A 25,332-nucleotide genomic window follows, 5' to 3' on the forward strand; every position below is an offset into this window, starting at 1 on the left:
GTCTTATTTTACTCTTACCATTGGAGGTGGTGGTACGCATTTCTAGAAATCAGAAAGAAACAACGAGCATCTTACCTCTACAAAATGGTGATGGGAAGTCCCACTGTGCTCCACTGCCAGGTGAAACAATACACGTGAGGATACTGTGTCCTTCCAGTACAAAACCTGATTCACAGCTGTATCGAATCTTGTCCCCCATGTTGTACCGAGAACCGTGAATGACTCCGTTTGGAATGAGGCCGGGGGTGCCACATGTATGGCTGGGCAGGACTGAAACACAGAGGAAAAATATGGAGAAAAATGTTTCTGATTATTTAATATTTGAATACTACAAAAAATAAAACTGAAAAAAAAAAATTCAATCAATCAATCAACCAAACACAGAAGAACCAGGCAGCCAGCAAGAGCTGAACAGAAAACATCTCACATAATAATGATCTAGAGTGATCTAACTTTTTGGCTTGTGATCCCTTAAAATGAATCTATTTGTCACCATTGATTGTTTGGTTTTTAAAATTTAAACAACATCTCTTGAATGTTCTGATTATGTGACTAAATATACCTCATAACACCAACACTCAGAGAGATGGAATTGTTTCAACGACAGTGCAAATTAACCAAATACTGACAACCAGCATCAGCAACGCTAAATTCCAAAGACGTGTATGTATGGTTTGCTAGAATCCTAAAAATATGTGCAAGTGACTGTGTGGTATTTAGATGTCTGGCTAGCATTTTTCCGCCAATGTGCATCTGTTGTTGTCACTTCTTAGATGACACAGCTCTACAGTGGGAGCAGCTAAACACGGCTCATGGTATAACTAGGCCAAAATCAATGTATGACTGTAGCCAACACGCCTCAGCTCTACAGAAGGGGCATCGGCACAGTGGCTGTAGTACGACCTGGACAAACTCCACAGTATCTAACCCCGGTGTACACTGTGTGGTTGTGTATTTGTATAACTGGAGCATGTTAACTTGCTGGGTGTGTAATGTGTGCGTGTAATGTGTAGCCAAATGGCTTGTTTTTATGTGTGTGTGTGTGTGTGTGTGTGTGTGTGTGTGTGTGTGTGTGTGTGCACGCGTGTGCAGTGTGTCTACATATAAGGGGTATTCAGTCAGTCAGTCCCTGTGTTTGTGTACGCTGTTCCAATTAAACGCTAGCATGGTAATTAGACAAAGCTTCACCAAGAGACCATGAGAACTAGGACAGAGTGAAAGAGGGAGGGGTGAGAGGAAGACAAAGAGGGAGAGGAAGAGGAGAAAAAAGAAAGGAAGATGAAGAGACAGACAGGAGAGAGGAGGGAGAAGAAGGGGAAAGAGTACAGACAGAATGAAGGAGGAAGGGAGACTCCAGTCAGACAGGAAAAGAGAGAGGTGAACTAATTGCAGCGAGCCCTAAACATGTATAATTTACTCTAATTGACTCATTATTTCAATTGTATGAAGCCATGCATCAGAGGCGAGTTACTCACACTCAGCTGACCATGCCGTCCTCTGTGCAAACACTGTGCTGCCTGCTTTGTTTTAACAAGGTGAGACACACAACCAAATTCCAAAACCCAGACTAGGAAAGAGATTAGAGCACTGACTGAAGGATGAGCAGAAGGAGGGAGAGAGGCAGCGGCGAGAAGAGAATGAAAGGAATCATGTGTTGTTAGTCACACTCGTGACCGTACAGTCCTGTGTCTGCCAGGCTGGCACGTTTTAGCCTGTCAGCTTGGTGCACAAAGGTACGCTCTCATTTGTCTGAAAGGGTACTTTGGAAGGATAAAGTGTTCACCATTGCAATCAGAATCCAGCTAATCTTAGACTTAACAAGAGCTGCGTTTTTGAGAAAAAATTGAAATTTTGGCAACAAAGTTTTGTTTTGTTCTGTCATCTAATATTAAAAGGTGCAGTCTGGTTTGCTGAGGTTAGACTTTTGAATCACAACACATTCTTTTGCTTCTATGTGCAAACCAAACTACATCAGGCCCGGCAGTGGTAATGTGGGATGGATGTGAGATACAATATGTATGAAGTGGTGACCACTGCAGCTTCACAAGATCTGACAGCTGACACCTCCCACTTGTAGAGGATTTCACATACATGCCCAATGTAGGTGATGGCTTAAAGACTGTATTTATAGGAATAAGACATTCTTTTAATCACCTTTGTTGCATTAAAATTAGTATTCTAATGAAACTGTAATAAAGGTCACACTTTATATTAAGGTGCACATATTCACCATGAACGAGTTGTTTATTAGCATGCATATTAGTAGCATATTGCCTCTTTATTAGTCACGATATAACCATATTCTACAACTTAACCAAGTGTTTTTCCTTAATAATCTCCTCATTATAATGCCTCAAGTGCAGGTTATAATGGCAAGGAAAAAGCCAATAAGCTACTAATATTCATGCATGTCATTAAAAAGTACTTATCAGTGCAATATTCTGGAGGTTATGGTTATTAAGAGTTAGGGTTGTCATCATTGTAATTCATGTCCAACAACTTCCTTATTTAATAGGCAGTAATTTGGAGGTTATTGAGGGAGAAGTCTGATCTAATGAGCTAGTAGTTGTATCACATGGTCATGCAGAATAATGCATTAATAAGTGCTTTATAATGGCTAATAAAGAGCCAATATGCTAATGATATGCATGCTAATAAGCAACTATTAATGGCAAATATGTATACTGTGAGGGAAATGTGTGTGGTAGTTCTCACCTGTACTGGGCAAGGACTCATATTTCACAACAGTACCTTCATATAAAGTCACTTTTACACTTCACAACTACACTAGGACTCCTACACTGGATACAGTGGCACAGTGGACAGCAGTGGATACTGAAACATGGCTAAAAGTGAGGTCACTGAAACATGGCTAAAAGTGATGTCATAACAAGTAAATTCTACTGAAGATTAAAAGCTTACAAATTTAGCTTGTATGGGGCTGTTTAACAGGTCACAATATGGACAGCTCCTGGTGCTGAAATGACGTCTATCAATGTTACCAAATGAATAACAAGACAAAGAATAAAAACCTCAGAAGACTTCATGTTTGTAATGCAGCAGAAGCAGATTTATATCTTACAAAAACGGATAATGATATTTTCAAACAGCAACAAAAGACCCACTGCTGAATGACACTGACAAATAAAGGTAACATAATAGTTATGTGTCCATTCTGTAGCATTAGTATAATGGCAGACCTAATGATTCTTAACATAACTGTCTTTCCAAACAATTCTGCATTTGCTTTCAGTATGCAGTGCTGGAAAATGGTGGAAAATTTTGGCTGAACCTAATTGCTAAGCCCTTGGCTACAATGTTTAGAGTAATATTCATAAGACAGTAAGTGAGTTATATTCACCACAAATTCAGATTACAAATTTTAAAATTACAAACGATGAAGTCAGTTTTACTGACTTTTGTTTTACTGAACACTTTGTTTGCCTTGTTTTTAATCAGTACTATACCACCTTGTTTAGCAGTGACCTCATGCCTGAGAAAGTTCAAATTAGCCGCTTGCAATTATATTCAGTAGCATAATGATTTTGATTACTTAATACTGAATGATTTCTTTGTTTTTGAATTGTATTTATTCTAACCACTTGCAAGATGAGGTCATGTGGGGTTATTTTGCAAAAAACTGTGCATGATAATTCTGCACTAGTCAGAATACAAAACATGGTCGGATGTGTGTTATGAACTGCTCGTACTCCTCATGAGCACACGGCCTGAGGACAATGCAGGCTTTTCATTATCGCATTAAAGCTGACTTTGTGGGAATGCAGAAGTACAACATATAACTTTCTCATATCACTGAAAATGGGAACAATCTTAGAAACAAAGATACAAAACTGCATGTTCCTGTGTGTTTATCTGTGTGTGTGTGTGTGTGTGTGTGTGTGTGTTTACTGCGAGTGACTGATGTTGCCCCTCTGTTGTGATGGTCCCTTCCAGCGCTTCACATCCTTAGGGCAGGTCAGTGTGTTGCTATGGCAACTCTAGGGCAGGGCAACATTTTAATAGAGATACAGGAGTAACGGCAGAAAGGTGATGAGAGTGAGGCTTAAGGGTTGACAGGATTGTGGTAACGGGAGAGAAGAATGGAGAGTGGAGGGACAGAGAAAGAGTTCAGAGGGAAAAGACAAGCCATGTTAGGATGGAGAGAACAAATGAAGGATGACGCAAGTAAAAGAGGGGAGCTAGAAGGAATAAGGAAGTGAGGAAGAGAGGAGGGGGTCCATGACAGAGTGTTAATTGTTAAATTATTAATAAATTATTATCAGTGTCTTGCAGAAGCCTTACAGGTAGACAATTGTATCTTCTTTTCCATTTGATGTGTTTCTATGTTCCTCTTTCCCTCCTCTAAGCAAACTATACATTTTCATTAGCTTCTGTTTCTTCAGACATTTTCTTCTTGCTCAAAATGCAAACTCGTTACACTCACTAAGTCTAGACATGGTCATGTCTTTCTGAGTTCTTATTTAGAGTGTGTCTGCATTGAAAACTCTATATCTCCACCTTACAACACATTGAGGTCCTCTGCACTACCTCTACAATGCTCTGTCTCTCCCACGGTACAGTATACAGTGATGCATGTTAGCTAACCATCTGCTAAAAATAGCAAAGCAAACAGCTCCTTGAATGTGTTGTTACGGATGCACTAAAGCAGTTGGTACTGGATAAAAGGAAACCACTGTAAGTAAATTCCACATAGAATTGTCAACTTAGTTAGATGCCATTAAATCAAAAATCCTAATTACTGGACTCATAGTAATGATTATTCTTGCATTAACGTGACCATCACGGCTGGATTCTATCAGCAGAAAAACAGCACAGATTTAAAAAAAAACATAGAAACGACCTTAATACAACCTTAATAACCTGTACGCTTTGAGAGTAAAATAATTTAATGAATTGAAAACAAATGTAAAAAAAAAAAAATTAGGTGACATTTGTACATTATGAATTTATTCCAACTGATCAAAACTTTATGTGTCTGCTGTTTGTGAGATGCCACACCACACGTGGAATGGGAGTGGAAAATGACCCCTAGTTACCTGACAGTCACAGAACTGGAGTGAACTATTTCTGTATCCACAGCATGTAACTTGCCACAAGCCAAAGTTGGAACAGATGTTTTGTCAAATCTAGCTCCTCATACCTGGCAAAAATTACTAATTTCTTGTTTGGTTTCCAGGGGGCTGTAAAGTTAAAACCAAGCGGAACCAGAACAAATGTCAGACTGTGTGCACATATTGCCAAACAGGGATTTGGACAGATGTTAGCATTTGAAATTTGTTTGAGAAAATTCATCTTTCAGAGTGATTAAAACTTTGGCAGACGAGTTAACTTTTTTAAAATCTTTTTCCACGTGACTCAAGTGCAGGTTGGTGAAATACAAAGTGGGGTTCTGCATCCTCTAAACACATTTTAAAATTCTGTCCCAAGTCACATGTTCTTGTGCCAAAAGACTTGGTCAGTAAACTTTAGAGTGAAGGAAACAGATCTTGACCAGCAAGTCAATTTCTGCAAGTCACAACTCAACAATGGGTGGTAGAGTTCACACTCGACTCGACATGTTGGGAGAAGGTGCAGAAAACATAATGTTATCTGCTCACAAGCCTCCGTTCTGTCCGGACAAATCACTCCGCGTCCATACCTCTGCCGGGACCCCGAGTTCACACTGAAAGCAAGTCTCAATAGGTGCAATCCATAATCCACTAACACCTCTACTCAGTTCCCTTGGTGTGCATGTATTACCAAATAGCAATCGCCATCCTCCTTTAATCTGTGATTCTTGATGTGGAGTTGTTGTGGTTGGAAAGATGCCAAAGCCCCTGAGGTAAATGGACTCCCCAGCGCCGCTAGTGCTCCCATGGTGTAAATGTATTAACAGCTTCACTGACATGTAGTACATAATAACTCTAACCAACCAAACACTAATGGGGCTCCTGGCCAACTGTGGCCCAGGGCCAACGCTGAACGGAGGCCCCTTGCCGCCTGCTGTGCTCTCCTTGTTTTAATGTGTCAACAGCTAACGCGACATTTCCAGCAGCACTTACTCATTAATCAAAGACATTAAAGGGGTATTTCACCTTCTGAGCACACCTTCGCTCCAAGCAACTGTACCGTCCAAATTGATTTTCACTATTTTGTTTCGCGATATGTGTAAGAGGAGCATTGATTTTCAGGGTAATTCCCCTTTAAAGGGCTACCATTAAGGTCTGCTGCCAGCAAAAGGAGTCAGCTTGAACATGGAGCTGAATTGCACTGTACGTCCCGATGATACTGTATTACACATCTGTGCTTTCATTCCCGTATTTATTGCTTTGGGACAGAGAGCTGTTTATTATCTCAAATAGCGACTGCACTGTCCAAGATAATGAGAACAACATATCTGAATTCTGCTTGACAATTCTGGATGTTGGATTTCCCTTTTAAGTGTGCCAGCCAGTGATGTTTCCAGCATTAATTCCCAACGATCACCAGTGAAGGAGGGCAATCAGAGTACAGACTTCACTTTGTTCTACAACACAGAGAATACCATAGAATAAACCACAGCCTAATGAACCGGGGCTTGTAGAATCACAACTTACGCAGTAAACAACACCAATGGATTAGAACTTGGGTTTGTACGGATAATACCAAACACTGCAAAAGCAAAACATATTCTATCTGCATACAGCTCTGCAGTCTGCAGTTGCAATACGCAAGCTGAGACCTAAACCACATTTAGCTGGGAAAAAAACCCCTCAAGCCCTCAAAAGTTACATTTCTGCTCTGCTCCCTCGGAGGAAACGCATTAAAATGTACTGTATTAACACCGCCTTTCCTATGTTCCCTTGGTGGAAATATATTAGCAGGCCAAGTGACATTTCCAGCAGTGCTTCTAATCAATCACCTGCAAAACAGAGTAATCACTGTAGCAGCTACACTCTGTTAAACACCAGCTCTCCTCAGCCTCTCCAGCTTGACTATGGAAGCAAGAAATATTGGTTGCTAATATACAACATCCCCATGCTGTGACGGCCAGCACTACAAAGACCACAGAATCATCAAGTATTTACCAGCAGACGTGGAGTGGAAGCGCAGATCAACTGTAACTTCCAACGTTTTGCTCTGTTTTTACCCACTCTCTGATGTTCTGCTATCAGCTAATTTAAACATATGGGTTCTTTATTATCATATGTGCTTATTTTGAATAATATTGAACAATGCTGATTCAGTTTTGGACGACTTGTAGGCAGCAGAACAAGCTGTAAACACAACTAACATGTCACCTTTAAAACCACAGTTGCCTATTTCCACATTCGGCATAACCAGAGAAATCCTTACATTAAATTGGAAATGTTTTTCTTGTGATCTGAAGAGTTTCACTCTCTTTTTAACTGTTTTCCACTGAAAACAGCTACCTGAGAGTCATAGTTGGGTGAGCTTTCTTTGTGGGTTCTACCTTCAAACCCTTTTACATTACACAGAGCTATTTGAATAAGTGATATATTCAATATGAATTGAATATTGAATCACACAGCTATAATGATGCTCAAGCTATTTTTTCCACAGGAAGTGCTCAAGTTCCAGCAAAGTTAATGTTGTCCAAAGTACTGTAAATTGTTACTGAAGAACATTAGTTGAAAAGCTCCTTTGATAGAAACTGTAGTACTCTTTCATGTGGGAGCATGTCATTACTGTGCTGTATCATTTTGCTGCGGTACAGAATAGTCATCCCAGTGTCTGTGTCTGTGTCATCTGGGATACTGAGAGCAGTTAGTTACCAAATGATGATTCTCAACCCTTTCACACCGAAGTATATAGTTTATCTGCAGGCAATAACAATATTATAGTAAAGAGATCATTACTTCAAGACAGAACCTGTTAAATTGAAGCTTGAGGGATTTGTGCTCGAGGCTTTTAAAACTCTTGCACTTAAATCCTCCTCCCTCCTCTTTAGAAAGGCAGTACCACCTAAACCCTGTTCTCTCTTGCTTTTCTTCAGTCGAGAGCTCGGCTGCATTTCCTCTGGTCAGTAACAATGAGGGTTTCTGCCTTTTCATTTTATGGACTGACTCAGCTTTGAGTGCTTCATTGTGATTATTATGGCCTCTGACCAGCATGTCCGCTAAGGCGAGTCGAAGGTCTGGAGTTGACCAAGTGGTTGACCAAAGACGTCTGGAATCACACAGTCTGGCATGGCCAAGATCTTTTCGCCTGTGAAGTGGGGTCCTTACCAGAGGTTTTGATCGTGTAAAATTAATGGCAGGCAAGGATTAGAATGACTGTCATTTCACAATTCCCTAACTCTTCCAAATCTGTTGACATGTAAGAAAAGAAAATCGTTTCTGCCATGGACTAACACCACTGATGTCAATCAAAATGAGTGGAAATATGATCATGACTCCAGTTTTTAAAATTCAGGCTGGCAGTTGCATTTTGGACACATGGGAGCTATGCTGTGCTCTGCATTTTCTGGCTCAGAGAAAGGCACAGGCAGACTAAGTTAGTCTGAATGAGATAGGAATGAGTGCTACTCAACACATGGAATGATCTCATTTTTGAGATATCTTTAAGATGAAAAAAAAAATGAACAAGCATTTTAAAGCAGGGCTCAGGAAAAAGATTCAGATCAATAACAGTTCAAGGTTCTCAGCAGCAGGTTAGCGAGAGGGTGCCAAGAGCTAGCAGAAATCGGCCATAAGCATGTTCAGGGCCTATAATTACCACTCAGTGTTGTTGCAATTAGGCTGTAAAAACTGACATTTAATTATTAACAGCTATTATACATTTATTACTATTGTACAGGCAGAAAGTCTATAAGGCAATCACCCATGGTTAAACTTATTTTGAGCAAAGGAAGTTCCATTGCTATTTAATTAAATAATAAGGATTTGCGTCCCCTTTTAGGGGGGAGTAACACCACTTTTAAAATAGCCACCATTCATTCATTCACATATATCATTACAGGCCACTATAACTGATTCTAAAACAGCACAGAAAAGAGACATTGGGGCCAGGCCTGAGAATATACAGATGCGAGTGCCTGGCGGCTGGGTGGGTGACCCCTGTGGCTCAGCTCGGCACAACTCAAAAATGTGACAGAAGACCATTTCAGGCCCACCACTTACAAGTCATAGGGTAGGGGTGAGACGCAATGCCAGCGCATACTTTGTATCAGACTGTGGCGGTGAAGAGAGAGCTATGTTATGTGCTTTGGGTAATGAGGGGAAAGAATTAATCTGTGGATACATGTAGCGCTGATGGGGAGCTCACTGACTCCATAGGACGCTGGTGCTCCTTTACATTAAGGTATTCAGATACCAAGTGAGGACACTGCCTCCTTGAGGAGCTCAAGACCGACCTGTACGTCGAGGCATTCCAGGTTCACGTTGATAGATCACATTTCCCAGCTGGACTGGGAGCGCTGAGGAATCCCTCAGTTAAACTAACGACGTTGCCCTCAACAGGACATCTGAGTTTCCTTTTTTTAGGAGGCTAAAAATGAAATTTATTTTTATGGGAATTAAAAAAAAAAAAAAAAAATCCCCAAAGACCTTGAATGGAGAAAATGTAAACAAAACAAGAGTTGTAAGAGTAGATAAATATAAAATATTTTTTAATGTAACTACAGTTTTAATAGATGCTTATGCTTATGATGATGCTAATTTATTCATTATGATTGCATTGAGCAGTAGGTTATTTACCATTTCCTCGTAGACATCAACACATTTTTTAAGCTATACATCTTACACTCGACATAAGGGTTTTTAACATTATTTGTTTTGTTATGAATAATATTAATGATGGCTCGGGTCTATTCAAGTGTCCCAGGAAGTCATGACGATGAGCCAGTGCGCGTGGACATGAAAAGCAGCTGAATGGGATTCTGCCGTCAATCATTATAGTATTTACACCTGTGCTTTTCTTGCTGTTCCGTGTCAGAATTACTGCTGTGAAAAAAGCCAACAGGCATAAGAAGCACGAACACACTTAGAGAGCGTCCTGACAGCAGCTGGTTTTGCTGACCTCTGGTGGTTTAATTTCCCATCTTGCTGCAGTGATGTAGAAGTGTATTCCAGTGTGTGTCTATACCCAAGACATCACTGTCGGGTCCACCGCTTCTGACTACACCCGGCCACATCCATTGGAGATGCTGACTGGGGTCAGGTGGAGAAGGCACTGACATGCTGCTTTTCAGCTTGGTACTGTATTAAGTAACTCTTTAAGGAGGTTCAATTTACAGGGATTAATACAGTTACAAATACAACACCAACTAATATAAAACTGTATCATCAACATATTCAATAACATTAGCGACGCTAGCTATTGCCTCCACATGTTCTTTTTAATAACTTTTTTAGCTTTGAGTGCTACAATCCATTGGATATGTCAGCAGCTGGGCACGAACTACTCCACATTTCTTACTAAAGCCTCAGGGCTGCAACTCAGAGATTTCAGTTTGATATGTCTTTCCAAAAAGTTCTGAGAAAAAGCATATTTGCTGAGAGTTCTTCTAATGGCATGTGCAACAATAATAACACAATGGCGCTTTTGGGAAATATGCTTCTAGCCAGTGGTTGCTATGGAAACAGTGACCTAGCCAGAGGCTACACAGTGCTGCAGGGAACAAATGGAGGAAACATCAGTCGACCTCTGTACAACACAAACGCTGAACACACCCACAGCTATTTGCTCTTAAATGGATCATCTGCACTAAGGTAGTATTCACATACGAACATTTTTTTGATCTGGGACAGTTTATTTTGAAATGAGTGCAACTAGCCCAAGACTTTGATCTGTGACACACCAGAGACGGAGTCTATATTCTGAGGATCCAAAATGTAATTTCAATGCTGCACTCAGAAGCATTGCAATCAGTAATTGCTAATGGTTTCACTTTTAGTTTATGTTTACTAATGTCTTTACTGTTCTTTTCTTTGAATCACATTAACAACATGTTTTCTTTAATGTCTAAACTAAAAGGCTTGTAGTGTGACGTCCCACAACTTCACTGTGAACTTGCAAAAGGCTTGCATAAATTCATACTTCAAGTTAATGTAAAATCACATTCACATTCTACGTACAAAGTCATAAAATGTTCACTCTCTGTGCAAAATCTTAAATAAAATGTTCATTGTTATAAATAAAGTTCACACAGGCAAAAACTGCTTCATGCTTGAACTCCTGGCTAATTCGAGGCCTGAACTATCTAGTTAATACGAAAGCAACCAGTGAAGCAGCAGCTTAATTGCACTATTCTAGCAGAATGCATTACTAAAATGAAACAGTATTAAGTGCATCACTGAAATGACTAGGAGAAAAAGAAAATACAAAGTCGGCAAAATGTCAGTCTGTCTGTCTTTTTGCTCACTTGTCTATTTTCCAATGTAATGAACTTTGCTTAGGGCTCCATGAGCCCTCCATAATATCCCCTGAAGGTCTTCACACCTCGCTCTGACAGACAGTCCCGAGGAACAGGGGGTGGCAGATAAAATAGCATCTCATTCAGGCAGAAAACCTCAGAATCTCTAAAACCGCATCCATTCCCAGTCTCCCTCATCTCTCTCCCTTTGCTGCTCGTCATCCCTCTCTTCCTTCCTCTCCAGTGAGCACTTCCAACACATCCTGTTCTATCTTTTTCCTTCCTGTTGTCATTGCTATGACAACCCTGACCTGGCCGTGACTTCCCATAGTAAGACTGGCCTGCCCTGAGGGTGTGGTGTGTCAGAGGGGACGAAAACACTGAGGAAAGAACATTACTTGCCTCATCAATACTCACATTAACATTTGTGAGTGTGTGTGAGGTGACCTACATGATTGCACGCGCGAGCACGCACACACACACACACACACACACACACACACACACACACACACACACACACACACACACACACACACACACACACACACACACACACACAAATAAATAAATACATGAAGAAAGCAAGAACACATACAATGGACTTTTTTCATTGCAAAGCAAGTCTTCCTTAAAACAGCAATGCTAATTCTGTGTGTAGAGACAAGACAGAGGCAGATGTGCAGCCTAAGTGTACATCAGTGTTGCCTATGTGACTGTTTGTGTATGCATGTAAGAGTTTGATGTGTTTAATGTGTGTGAAGTCGAATCCAAGTTTAATATCAGACATGACAGCAGGAACAAAGCAAGAAAAGGCTTACAAAACTAATACCTGATATTTAGAAATGCTAAGAACAGAAAGGTGTAGCAGAGAATACAACTGAAAACAATAGGCACACAAACATTCATTGCTCAAATGTTTAAATAGCATTAATCAATGCTGTCCCTGTTCCTTGTTGCACCTCTCTTTCACACACACACACACACACACACACGCAAGAGGTCTAATGCATCTTCATTTAGTCCTGCTGTCCTCTGGGCACATTTACATCTGTCAACTCACTATACAAAATGGATGGATGGGCTTGAGTGTGTGTCTATGTGCGTGCATGCGTGTGTGTCGTTCATTATGCTGCATGTACGTGTGAATCAATTTATTTCCCAGTGTGTTTACGTGTGTATGAGTTGTGTATTTATCTTTGTACATGTTTGAGGACAAGTCTGTCTCCATGTCTTCTAGTATGTATATGTGAGCAGATGATTTTTGCTTCTCTCTCTGTCTTTGTATATGTGCAAGAGTGCGTGTGGGTATGTGTGTGTGTCTGTGTGTGTGTGTGTGTGTTTGTGTGTGGGTAGGTGTAAGTGTGCATGTGTGCCAAGCAGTCAATTTCCTTGGTAGGTGACAGTTCATGGTCCCCTGGGCAGCACAGAATCGTGGGTAAACTCGATGTCACAACTATTCCCATATATCACCAGACTGACAAATACGAAGATAAAACACACACACACACACCAACACAAACACACAATGTAATGCTTTATAGCCATTAAGAGGAACAGTTTGGATTGTGGCTCATGGGAAAACCCATAGACGGTATGAAAGCACAAACTAGACAGTATGTAACTGAATTGCTGCATCTTTTCTACACTTTCAGTTATCGTACAGTTTAAAGTAATGTGCTGGATGTGGTGATTTTAACCAACAAACATCCACCCATCCATTCATTTGCATATGTCATCTGGCCTGGGAACACCTCGGGATCCCCCAGGAAGAGCAGGAAAACATTGCTAGGGACGGAGACGTCTGGAATATTCCAATGTAGCTTCCATCCAGAAGAATGCTACAGGTGATGAAATTCATCTTTTTATCCAACAAACATGTATAATAAAAGAGGAAAGCTTACTCTCAGTACACAGTATAAAGATGATTTTGTACGGGAGATTTAAAACCAAAGAAGAAAAAGTCTATTGTTTCACCCGTCTGCCAGATGACGCCAAAGAATACGGTATTATCTGCCGGGCAGTTTTGTGGACTCGCTAAAGCTTTCCTCTTATTCAGAAGTAGGTTGTAATGGAGGTAACAGATAAATTGGGATAATGGTTGAAAATACTGTCTCATTATTCTTTGTGCTTTCCTTGCTTTATTATCACTGCCTCTCCACAGTAAAATGTCAAGAGAAAAGAGACTTTGTTCAGGTAATTTAAGTTTGTAAGGATGTAACATCTGCAGCGTTGATTCTTCAGAAATTGCCATAACAAAAAAAGAAGAATGATGATACTAATCATAGATTTAACTATGTTTGTTATCATCTTCCCTTTAACGTGCGTACACATTTATATGGTATAAGTCAACACTAATTTCAGACAACTGGTCATACACCTTTTTTTTTTCCAGATGGATGTCAGTGTTCTGTTGTACCTGTTTCGGGTTTACTGATGTTAAATCTTCCAAAAATCCATGTGTGACATGCCTAATCCCACGTCTGCCTGTTCACTCGGAAATGCGCACAGCAGAAGGGAAGAAATGACCATTGTGCTTTCACAACTGAATGGACAGACTTGCACTCATATGAAATAGAATATGTGAAATGCACGAGCAAGATAGGCTGTTCACCGCAGAGAAGCACACCATGACATGACATCTGGCCAAAGAGCAAACAGAAAACAAATTCCCTACATGAAACAAATCCCAAACCAAAACCCCAACATGTCCACCAGTCTTAGAGTAAGCTCTACTAACATCTCCTAATCATGTCACTCTAATCAAAGCTAACTAAACGATGCATAGCACAGACGGTTTTCTCTGTCAGCTGTAAATATGCTTACACAAGGCAATAAAGCATGAATGGAGTGACACAATTGAGATAACACTCCTTCCTCTTAATAAATCACTGACGATACTCCCATGATCCAGTGTGACGTCAAACTGACAATGGAGGTGGACAGCCAGATTTCGCTGAATTCGCCTGTCCACTCCAAGATGTCGATGTATTGGGATACTGGCATCCGTGCATTTGGGATAAATATCTGATCCACCCCACACCAGAGGACTTATTCAGGACACAAACCAGTGTGTTTCTATTACATTCATTCGAATGCTGTCCCTGAATTTTCAGCTCCACTGCAATCCCATGTGAATAATATTACCTTATTTATCACTATTTTCCAGCAGTCATTCTGTCACTCAAGCAACACTGTCACAGCAAGAGTCGATTGTATTCTGTTCTGCTCGGTTGAAAGCCGCTGCTGATACTAACTCAACACTTCCTGCATGTGCTTCGCAATAAATGTGCAAGCAGCGGTAGGCCTTTTGAACCATTCTGGAAAGTGCTGACAATGCCACTGAGGTTAACTAATGTTGGGAAGTCAGTTTTGTAACATTGCAGAAAAAACCCAGAACACTGAGGTGTTACATTTTATGGACCACAATTAACTGGCATAAAAAAGAAATAATAATTCCAAAGGAGCTAAGCAACAGAGCAGTTTGGTTTAGGTTTGCAAACAAAAAGACAAAAAAAGCCCTCATACACAATTGGTTAGATTAGGCGTGGGTGCAGAAGCTTTTTTCTACAGCTGGCCAAACCTACAACATTTGACGAAGATATAATAACAGGTATGGGCTCAGATAATGGCTGCTTGTAATGGCTCAGCACTGATTGCAAAGTTTGCATCCCTCCACAATGCCAGCACCCCTATATCAGGAGCTATAATAATAGTTTTAAAATATGCCTGTTGTAGATTTTTATATATTTCTAGCATAAAACCTTGATGTAGCTGTTCGTAAATGTTCATATCAAACATGTTAATGTTCGAGCTGCTCGGATCAGTGTGATAAAAGCTGAATCTGTATGACCACACAACCAGATAATCTTGACTGATGACCAGGCTTCCGATTGAAATTTCCCCTTACATGAGAAAATATGATGTAAATACTGGTGTAAAGCCCAATAATCCTGTTAAGGGGTGTTAAGACCTGTTTGTCAAGGGCGGATGTCTTGCAGGTTTTTGTTCCCTGAAAGTTAATGAGCCGCACTTTCTATCTGAGACTAAATGTGGCTCATTAACTATCTAGGAGGAACAAATACTTGAAGGACACCAGGACTGCAGTTTGACTCTTTGAGTAAGCAAAGCATGAAACGGCAGCTAAACGATGAGCAGACAAAATAGAATAAACAAACAAACAATAGTCGTAATCGAGTGCACAAGGTTCTTGTTTCCTACATTTTCTACTATCATTCTTTAACTCTTGATTTCCGACTAGTCACTCAATCAGGAACTGATGTTTGTGCTAAAGACTTCGGGTTAATGCAGTTAAGAAGATCAAGATGGCACCCAGACAATCACAATTAGAGATTGAATCCTTAAAGGTTCAAATAATCCATCCAAACAGATTCAGAGATGAACATGAGCTGAATGTTAGAAAATGGGTTCAATGATCAGAGGGAAGGATATTAACATAGAATACATAGAGCAGTTCTGGTGTTAAGTATAGTGTGTTTTGATTGGATAACATGGAAGAAACACACTCTGAACATGCACCTCTTTAAACTCTAAATATTTATGGAAAGATGAGAACATGCTACATACAGTTTTGAAAGAAAATAAACTTTCAATTTGAACAATTGGTAAGAGTCAGCCTACAGATTTACCTGTAAAATTTGAGTGAAATTGAACTATTGCTGATGTGACTGTGGACCCCCTGGAACTCCTATGAGGGAGTTCCAAAATGAACCATAATATTTTGCTTTCAAACCAAATGACTTGGCAGTGAAACATAAACTTGCATATTTGTCTCAAATAGAACAACAAACCAGGGGCCAATAACACGGCCTGGCCAGACATGGTTCCTGTCCAACACTTCTTAGAGAGGTAATACAGCAGTTTTTGTGGTGATGTAGATGGGCAACACTCCCAGTTACAAGCAGAACACTACCTAAGACAAGGGATATAAAATCATAACATGTTTTGTGGCTCTAACAAAAAGGGCAAACTTGATCTTTGACTCTGGTTCTGCTCTGTTCTGCTCCACAAATACTGAAAGTTACTTTGATGTCGCTGGCAGACCAGCTGCTTGACTGTAAGCGTGTGTGTGTGTGTGTGTGTGCGCGCGCGTGTGCATGTGTGAGTGCATGTGTATCCCTCTGTGGGTGCTAACCATAAAAACAATGTAAGCCTGTTAAACCTCCCCATATTTCAACTCTAACACTCTCATCTCAGCTCAATTTGTGTGTTTCAATTGTTGTGTGTGGGAGAGAGTAAGAGATAGGAATTTCATGGAGACCTGTGCACACCATTGTGTGTGCGTGCATCTGTTTGTGTTTGCGTACTTGAATCAGTGTGGGTTCATGGGCGTTTCATGTATTCTGGATCAATACGTGCTGTGTTTGGGGAAATAAACAGCTCCTTTAGGACTTTCTGCAGTATAGCTGAACACACGTACATACACAAAAGCAAACACATACAGAGACACACACTCATGCTCTAAGCCCTCTGTGCTTAAAGGGAAACTTCAGCATTCTTTAACCTGGATGCTATTTTCCCATGTTTTCATGTAACTAATGGGAACAACAATTTTTTTGAAATGAGTCCAGTATTGAGATTTCAAAAAAAGACTTCTCCTTGAGCGAGACTTAGTTAGACACAATAAAAAACAGGCCGGATGAAGCGAAAGGTAAAGAAACACGCTGTATTTCACTGTAGGGTCATTTCCATAATGCTGTCAGACACTTGGAAAACAATCTGAGCCTGCAGCCAGCACTTTTAGTGGTCGCACACACGGTGCCCAATCGCCTGGAAGGATTACATTGCAGCGCGTTTCGTGGCTGCTGGCTGCATAGGTCTCACTGTGCTGGAGCAATTTCAAAAATTGCTGTCCCCATTAGTCACTTAAAGACACAAAAACATGGGAAAACAGGGTCCAGGTTGAAAAATACCGAAGTTTTTTCCCGTTAAGTACTCCATATCTGCAACATATTTACAAGATAAATGGGTGACTGTGGTGAAGAATGTGAAGTCATTTGTAAATGTTCGTGCATATGTGTGTTTGAGATGAGCCCACTTTCTTTACAGCATGTGTGTTGCAGATGCATATGACTACCTACAGTGTAACACACACTCATGTGGTTGCTGAAGTGTGTTACAACACAAAAGCAACAGGAATATGGCAGTCTCGTATTCAGCGTTGAACAACTGCCTTGACAAGAAAGACACTCACATCTCCTCTCCAGACGCATGTTCATCACCCAGAGTGCACACTTGGTGTGCTTTTGTTTTCATGATAACAGCTGTCACAGTGCTCTGAAAACAGCATACGGCTCTAAAGATCTTCTTTGAGCATCCTGATATTGAAAAGCAAAGCAATTACGGTTCATGCACAGCTCATCTAAACTGGCTCTCTCCAGGTGCAAAGTTTTAATAATTCAAATAGTTGAGGATAGCAGCAATGAAGAACTACACACTTAACTGTCACTTTTAGTGTATTGGCTTCATTAAGGTATGTTCCGCAGGCTTCTAGTGGGAAATAAATGCCTTAACAGATAATATACTTAATAGATGCAACAGTCATGGATCATATAGTTAATTACAGCGTATGCAAATGCACAGACAAGAACACTGGCAGTGCTGTATGATTACAGTAGAAATATGGCAATAAAGTGTACGGGTGGCTTACCATAAAATTCTGTTAAAAAAACAAAAACTGCATGGATATATCATAGTTATTCTATCCCATACATATAAACATTAAATACATTTTGCCCTCAGGTTTTTGAAGAAGCCAGAACGTCATAGCAAACCAACTGCTACCAACGACTGCATACAAAGTGTGTGTAGGTCGCTGTCGATGCATGAGCAGGTGTGTGATGGGGGAATGCTAGCCTACAGGGTGCAGGAGGCATGTATCAGCCTTTAGAGTTGCATGTCTGAGACCACAGTGCTCCTCCTTAAGTGTCTTTAACTCAACAAATCAAGTCAATCCAGCAGAGCCACATGTTGAGCGTTGACTGGTTTTGCCATTGTGCATGCATCATGCATGTATCATGCACAAAATCAGCAGCACAGCTCTAGTGCACTGAAGTTTGCATTACTGTGTCTGCAAAACCAAGTGCCTGACAAATATTCTATAGTAACCTTCAGCAGGTCTGACTGGATTACACAGCCTCTCATACACTGGATTTCAAAGATGAACATCTATGCTTCCAACAAGGGACTTTTTATTGAATTACTTTCAGTAGACCTGGAAAGGACTTCTGGATCTTTAAATAAGTCCACACACACACACACACACACACACGTGCGCACACGCACGCACACAAAGACACATTGAGAAAGAGAGAGATACAGGAGATACAGCAGAGTTAAATGATAATATGCATTATAGTTCATTAGCTAACAGAGCAGTGGCCATTAATCATCTCTACACAGGCATGGCAGTGTGTGCACATTTCACATAATAAAACAAAAGATCAGCATGTATTAGTATGTAAGCATTGTGTGTGTGTGTGTGTGTGTGTGTGTGTGTGTGTGTGTGTGTGTGTGTGTGTGCATGTGTGCGTGCACTTGTACTTGCTACATAGACAGGAAAATAAGTTTTTAATGAATGGAGTGAGGTAGTTTTTGGAAGTCCTCACAACTCCAAAGAGCTGTTTGAAGGTTAAGACTTGGTTTTAAGGATTAGGTTAGAAGTAAGTTTAGAGTTCGACTATGGTCAGAGTTAGGCTTAGAAAACCCCGCCACCAACATTGCAGCTTTTGGACAGGATCAACTCACAAATTTATGAATCCTAATATGGCAAAGTCATGGAGTCGTAATTTTGTGCAGGTGTATGCCCATTCACACACCTCTGAATGCATGTGTGTGTTTGTGTGTGTGTGTGTGTGTGTGTGTGTGTGTGTGTGTGTGTGTGTGTGTGCGTGTGTGCTTTCATGTGCGTGTGTATGTGTATCTTGAAGCAGTCAAGATCATCAGATCATCTCAGTAGATTGTGTGAGCCTGAACCGCGCAACTACTCAATAGTGAATGCACCTGGGTTTTACAGTATTTTATAGCTTTTTATAACTTTTTACAGTGTGTCCATTTAAACAGTGTTCAGTCCAGAGAATACCATTTCTATTCATGGAGAAACTCATATCCCGTTTTGCACATGCATACCTGTGACTACACACACAGGGCACGCAGACAGTTGTTAAATGGAATAAATCTGACAGTGTGACGAGCCGTGGTGGGCTAAATGACAGACACAATCATTCACTACTCTGTAACATGTGCCCATAACACACAAGAGACAGACACACATATACAGAATATACACATACTTTCAATCTCTCTCTCTTTCTCTCTGTCACACACACACACACACACACACGTATAAAATCATTCATTGATTCATTAACCACTTTGTTCCGTCCATCCATCTTTCAGCAGAGGGTGAAGGACGGCTGGAGGAAAGGAAAGGAGGGATGGAGGAAGAACAGGAAGAAAAGGGACAGAAAGAAGGACTGCGGGAACATGATGCAGAAAATGACAGACGTGGAGTGATGCTGTTATGATACTGATCAAGAAAACAGTGCATGAAAATATTTAAAAACTAAAGGCGGGAGGCTGAGAGTGAGAATCAGAAAGCACAACGTGAAATAGAAAATGAAAGAGCAGTGGAGGAAACCTTTAAAGAAGGGGGAGAGGGAGCACGAGGAGACGGTGTGCTGAGGGAATGCGAGAGGCGAGAGCAATGGAGAGAAACTTTTTTATGTTCCTGTGGTGTGAAACACGTAAAAAAAAAAACAAAAAAAACAACACGGGGAGAATAATTACAAGCGTCTCAGAAAACCTTCACGTTCATCCACACAATACACACGCACCCACGAGCAACTAAAAAGCAACCAAACTGAATACATTAAAATCAACCGCGCATGTAGCCCACACAAGAACACGGTGTCCTTTATCGTATTCTGCAGATTACATTTCTGACAAAATCATGACAGAGACAGAAAATGAGATGAGAGAAGGGACCGATGAGAAGAGCACCACCCATACTAATATTAATACTAATAAACACAGTGACAGGACAAAAACAGACATATCGAAGTAGCTACTACTGGGAATGCTAATGTCCTCCTGCTCTGATTTTATAACAACAACAATGTCTCTGCGGAATACACTGTAGTTGTCTTGCAATAAACTTTCCACCAGCTATAAAAAAAAAAAAAAAATGTTATGGAGAATAATAAAAACCAGAAAGAGTGTGGAGCAAAAGAATTGCTAGAATTTATTAAATATTGGCTGTTTTTCATTTTTATTGCCTCTTCTTTATAAAAGGAGACTTTACCTTTAAGAGGAACAAAAAGTTGGAGAGGAGAAAAATCTTTGTAGCTCTTTATATTCTTTAATAAATTGCACATTTCAATAAAACTCTACCTAACTATTAAAAGCATTCCTAAACTGTGTTTTTCGTGCTTCTCTATCAGTACCTCAAACTTAATTAAGCTTTCTACATCCTAACGTGCCATTGAGTGCCACTACAGCATCATAGCTATTGTACATTAGCTACAGATATGTCAGTGTTTTGACCTTATTGCACATTTTTTTCACAATCTGACTGATTGCTTAAAAGCACCTTTGCAAGTTTCCTCCCGTACACACACTGAATCAAACCTTGGACTTTGATTGCTGGTAAATAAGCTTTAGGTTGTGGGTTATTGTTGTGGATCATCCTTTACGTATATTTTGGCAAACGTATGACAATCCTGAAAGACTGCTGACTGTGAAGTGTGAGATGTGAATTCATCGTGCTAGCACACATTGTTTAGCCCTGTGTACGCATCAAGAGAGCTCTGCGGCATCTTGCCGCATGATATCAGAGCCAGCCGGCTTCAGGAGCTCACACCTTTGATGAAAAGGGCATTGGCATCACCAAAACTACATGCATCATTAGGATGGTGGACCTGCTGGCTCTGTTCTTTGGGGGATATAAAATGTGAGACCTGAAAATTCAGCATTGGAGGAGGGAGAGGGTTTTGGCTTTGGCTGTTTTATTGCACTCCTCACAGACTGTGGTGCATGCAGAACGACCCAAGCCTTTCTCAGCTGCATTACTATTGTTTGCTATGAACTGTGTTCTTGGCTGTACTGAATATTCAGTGTTTTCTATTCTGTTTTCACTGCAATGACAGGTTTGACTGTAGTAGTTTGATTGGAATTGGATATTTGCTATTTGGAAAACAAGCTGAAGCAGGATACAACAGTTGGATCTAAGTGTGTGTGTGTGTGTGTGTGTGTGTGTAAAAGCATCACATTATCAGCTTTACTACATTTTTTAGGCTGTTGTGCCAGTATTCATACTCTATTATGTCTGATGGCCACTGGACCCTGATATGTAGGTGGAAAGGAGAATTTTACCCCCAAGCGTCTGCTGCTGGCATGTGCTGTTGACAACTGAATCACCAGGATTAGACCGAACACACACACACACACACACACACACAAACACACAGACATACACACACACACACGCACTAGCCTGTGTCACATGAGCCAGTCGTCACTGACATGTTTCTGGCTTTTCTCGTCACTCCCTGGATACAGAGAGAGCTCAGCTTTCAGAAACTGTGCATGTTTGTGTGTGTTGTTCGGTGTCTCTGTGCATAACTGCAGTTTGAGGTGTTCGTCGTTCCAATGTGATATGTTTTTATAGGAACACATGTATGATCTGACTGAATGAGTCTGTCAGAGAACGATTAATGCCAGTAACCCCATAGTTTCCTATAAGGACTTAAATTAGATAAGACTTTATTGATCTCACAATGGAGAAATTCACTATCCTGTACCATTCCCGTTCACCTCCGTGTTTAACGCAAATATTTTTCACTGCTTCCCCTCCATATTCTCACTTTTCCTGTGATCCATAGCTGTTTTTGTGGCCTTTTTGGAGGTTGCTCCAATAAAACCTAGTCTGAGCCGAGGAATGCGTATTTTATTTGATTTGTAGCTTTGTTTTTTTATAATGTTGGTTATATTTCAGCCAGACTAACCAGCAGCCCAGCCGCAACAATGGTTCACTGGATTGCAAATCACACAGGGCTACAATTCATTGTGTACCTAAGGTAAATAGTTGAGGTGGATCAAAAGCCTGGTGGCAGTGACAGAGCTGTTTTTAATCATAACTGTCTGTTGCTGAGTCAGTCCAGGAGCACTTCAGTACTGCCAGAGCAGCCCTGTGACATTGCCACCAAACGCAGTGCACAGGTCGAAAAATTCTCATCCCATTTCTCTGTTAATTAAATTTCATAGCCAAGGGTCAGCAGCTCAGCGGGCAGTGGCGACAGCGACTGGACCTTGTTGGAGTGACTGAAATGTGTCTCATTTCTGTCAAGGGAAAGTAACTAATTCATTTGTCACCAGGTCACAGCAGCCAGAAGATTTCACCAGGCCGTGTAATTCATAGCAGGGAATCTGTTACAGTAAAGAAAAAAAAAAGACTGAAGCAATGCTGATGATTACAAAAGTGATTAAGACTTATCAGCTACAAGAAAACTCGCACAGCCCTTTGGCAGATGGCTTTAGGATTTAATACTCTTCAACAACACTAAACCAGACTATGAGGCAGTAGTTCTGTCAACTTAACCTTGGTTTTAACCTTCAGCAGTCGGAGGATCAAGGCTCTGCACATTCAGTGACAGTTGGGGGTGTTTTATGCCCTGTTGAAGAGAATATTTCTGCGCCGTATTTCTATAGGACAGATCTTGGTGGCTGCCTGTGCAGGATAAAAAATTCAATAGATAAAATGCAAGGTGTCAACAGTGTTGGAGGTCATAAGGTATTCCACTATTGTAATTAAATTACTTTTCCCAGTAATGCGGGAATGTAACCCACTACATATTGATTTTCAGTAATGACGTTGCAGTTGGTAGCCTGAGTAAAGGAAAGCTATGTAATGGTGTTATGCTACTATACACTGACTTAAAACGTGTGTCACTACGAATGAAAATTGTTTTGCCTTTGCTTATTGTCCCCTGAGCTCTCAGAATTCATGTGCATGCAGCAGCATCTGCACTGTTTATGTGAGCAAAGGAAATACACAACATACAAAAAGGCAGAGGATGCCCGAGGCTATGAAAAGTGTAGATAGTCCTTTTTTTTTTTCTGAATCACATAAAGACAAGAATACCAGTCTGAAAAGTAAGCTGTGTCCAAGGCAGCAAACTCCAAAAATGATCTGTTAACGTGGTTGATCAGAAAAAGAGCTTTCATCAGACTGCAGAAGGTGAGGTTGGAAAGAAGTGAGAATGCATCAAGTGCTGTGCAACAAACTGAGATGACTTTTGGGTTAGCTGGGCAGGAGTAACACATGAAGAAATGAGGAGACATATGCCAGGCTGCATAGTAGAGGAAATGCTGCATAGATCTACAGAGATTTTTCACCAAACTCTGCAGATCTCCTCAGCTAAATGAAGCCCTTTAGACCATTGCTTAGGTTTTCTGGCCCATAGCTTATCAACTCTATTTCCAGCAGCACAGACAAAAAAAGCTATAAAAACACAGTGGAGTGAGATGTTAGGCTCAGGAGGTGGTGGAGACCTAAACAGAGGTAAAAGGAGAGTGAATATTGGGCCGACATTCAGCAGGTTATCATAAATCATCACTGATGTTCCTCTGTGCCTGCTGAGTGTGTAAACAGGCAGTTGCCAAATGAGGTGATGTGTCAGTGCTGTGTTCAGCTGCCTCCTAGTGGCCAAAAAAAAAAGGAACTTAAAAATAAAGCAATGGGAAAAGAATGTTATTACTTTCATGGCTGATAAATGAATAAAGAAATTACTTTCTCTACTTTGGGCGACTTTGTTTTGTGTGTCTTGCATGCAGCATGCGGTGCATGTTTAAAGCTGCCATATAGGATTTTGCAGCCCTGAAGTCCTTAAATTCTATAATAAAAATAAAACTAATGTTCCTTGAGATTTTGTGTTGGTGTTTGCTAATAAATCACTGCTTATGTGACTGACTGTTTGTGTGCACCTGTGAATTTAACTAATGTTTCTAGACATCCTATAAGCTGTGTTTGTCTGAGTGCGCATTTGGCTGAGGTGCCACCTATGCTGTACCTATAAGAAGTACACAACAGTGTGAAAGGATGTTTAAACTTTCTCACCTCCTCTTCAGAGGCAGTGTGTGTGTGTGTGTGTGTGTCAATGCGCAGTCTTTGATGTATGATCAAGGATTCTTATTGTTCACGGCATGGCACCGGCTAGCGTAAACACCACACAACACTTTCATCTAACATACACTAGCCACACACCCACACCCACACGCATAAGACACACACACACATGCACTCACACCTCTACACACGCGCGGCATGCACCTAAACTTACACAGAGGCAAATGCACATCACTCACTGATGGCTGAAAAATGAAATGGAAGAAAAGGCGAAGGGGGGTTGGAATGGAAGGCAGTGCTCTCACCCACGCTCCTTTCATTCTTTCTTTTGTCCCTTCTCTCTTCCTCTATTTCACTCTTTTCAATATTCTCCCCCCCTTCTCGCCATCCCTCAGTGCGCACTCTTCCTGTGTCATTGTCTCCTATCCCCCTTTCCATTTTGAATCCCTATAACCTTTAAAAGCTTTATTTTATCTTTCTATTCTTCGGTGTTTCCCATCCTCCCTTTGTAAACTGTCTCCATGTATTAGCTAGCACTTAGCATTTTGCATTCACATCACTTCACCTCTGGTTTTTACCTTTAAAGCATTTCTAAATAATAAGACTCTGAGTGTCGTCTCCATGGACCCCATACATCAGACTTCATTCTCTCACCTACCATTTCATCTTCTCTTTCATATCTTCATCACTAAGTGTTTCCATATTCATCTACTGGAATCATATCGCAGTATAATTTCCATAATATTTCCATAGCCCCTGTGCATCGCTTTTTTCTCACTAACCATGCTTTGTGATTTTGTTTCGCCTCTCTTTTGATTTTTTTCTTCTCTGC

The 25,332-nt window shown here is 40.7% G+C and overlaps 1 protein-coding gene across 1 annotated transcript in view; it reads right to left on the bottom strand.

Moving 5' to 3' along the window:
* Nucleotides 1–25,332, bottom strand: part of LOC121608659 (CUB and sushi domain-containing protein 1-like) — a 299,157-nt gene that overhangs the window by 199,146 nt on the left and 74,679 nt on the right. The window contains exon 4 of the mRNA XM_041939935.1: nt 76–270. Coding sequence (XP_041795869.1) covers nt 76–270 — 195 coding nt within the window. The remainder of the gene's footprint in view (nt 1–75; nt 271–25,332) is intronic.

Source organism: Chelmon rostratus, chromosome 1 (genome assembly GCF_017976325.1).
Source record: "Chelmon rostratus isolate fCheRos1 chromosome 1, fCheRos1.pri, whole genome shotgun sequence".
Classification (NCBI taxonomy): Eukaryota; Metazoa; Chordata; class Actinopteri; order Chaetodontiformes; family Chaetodontidae; genus Chelmon; species Chelmon rostratus.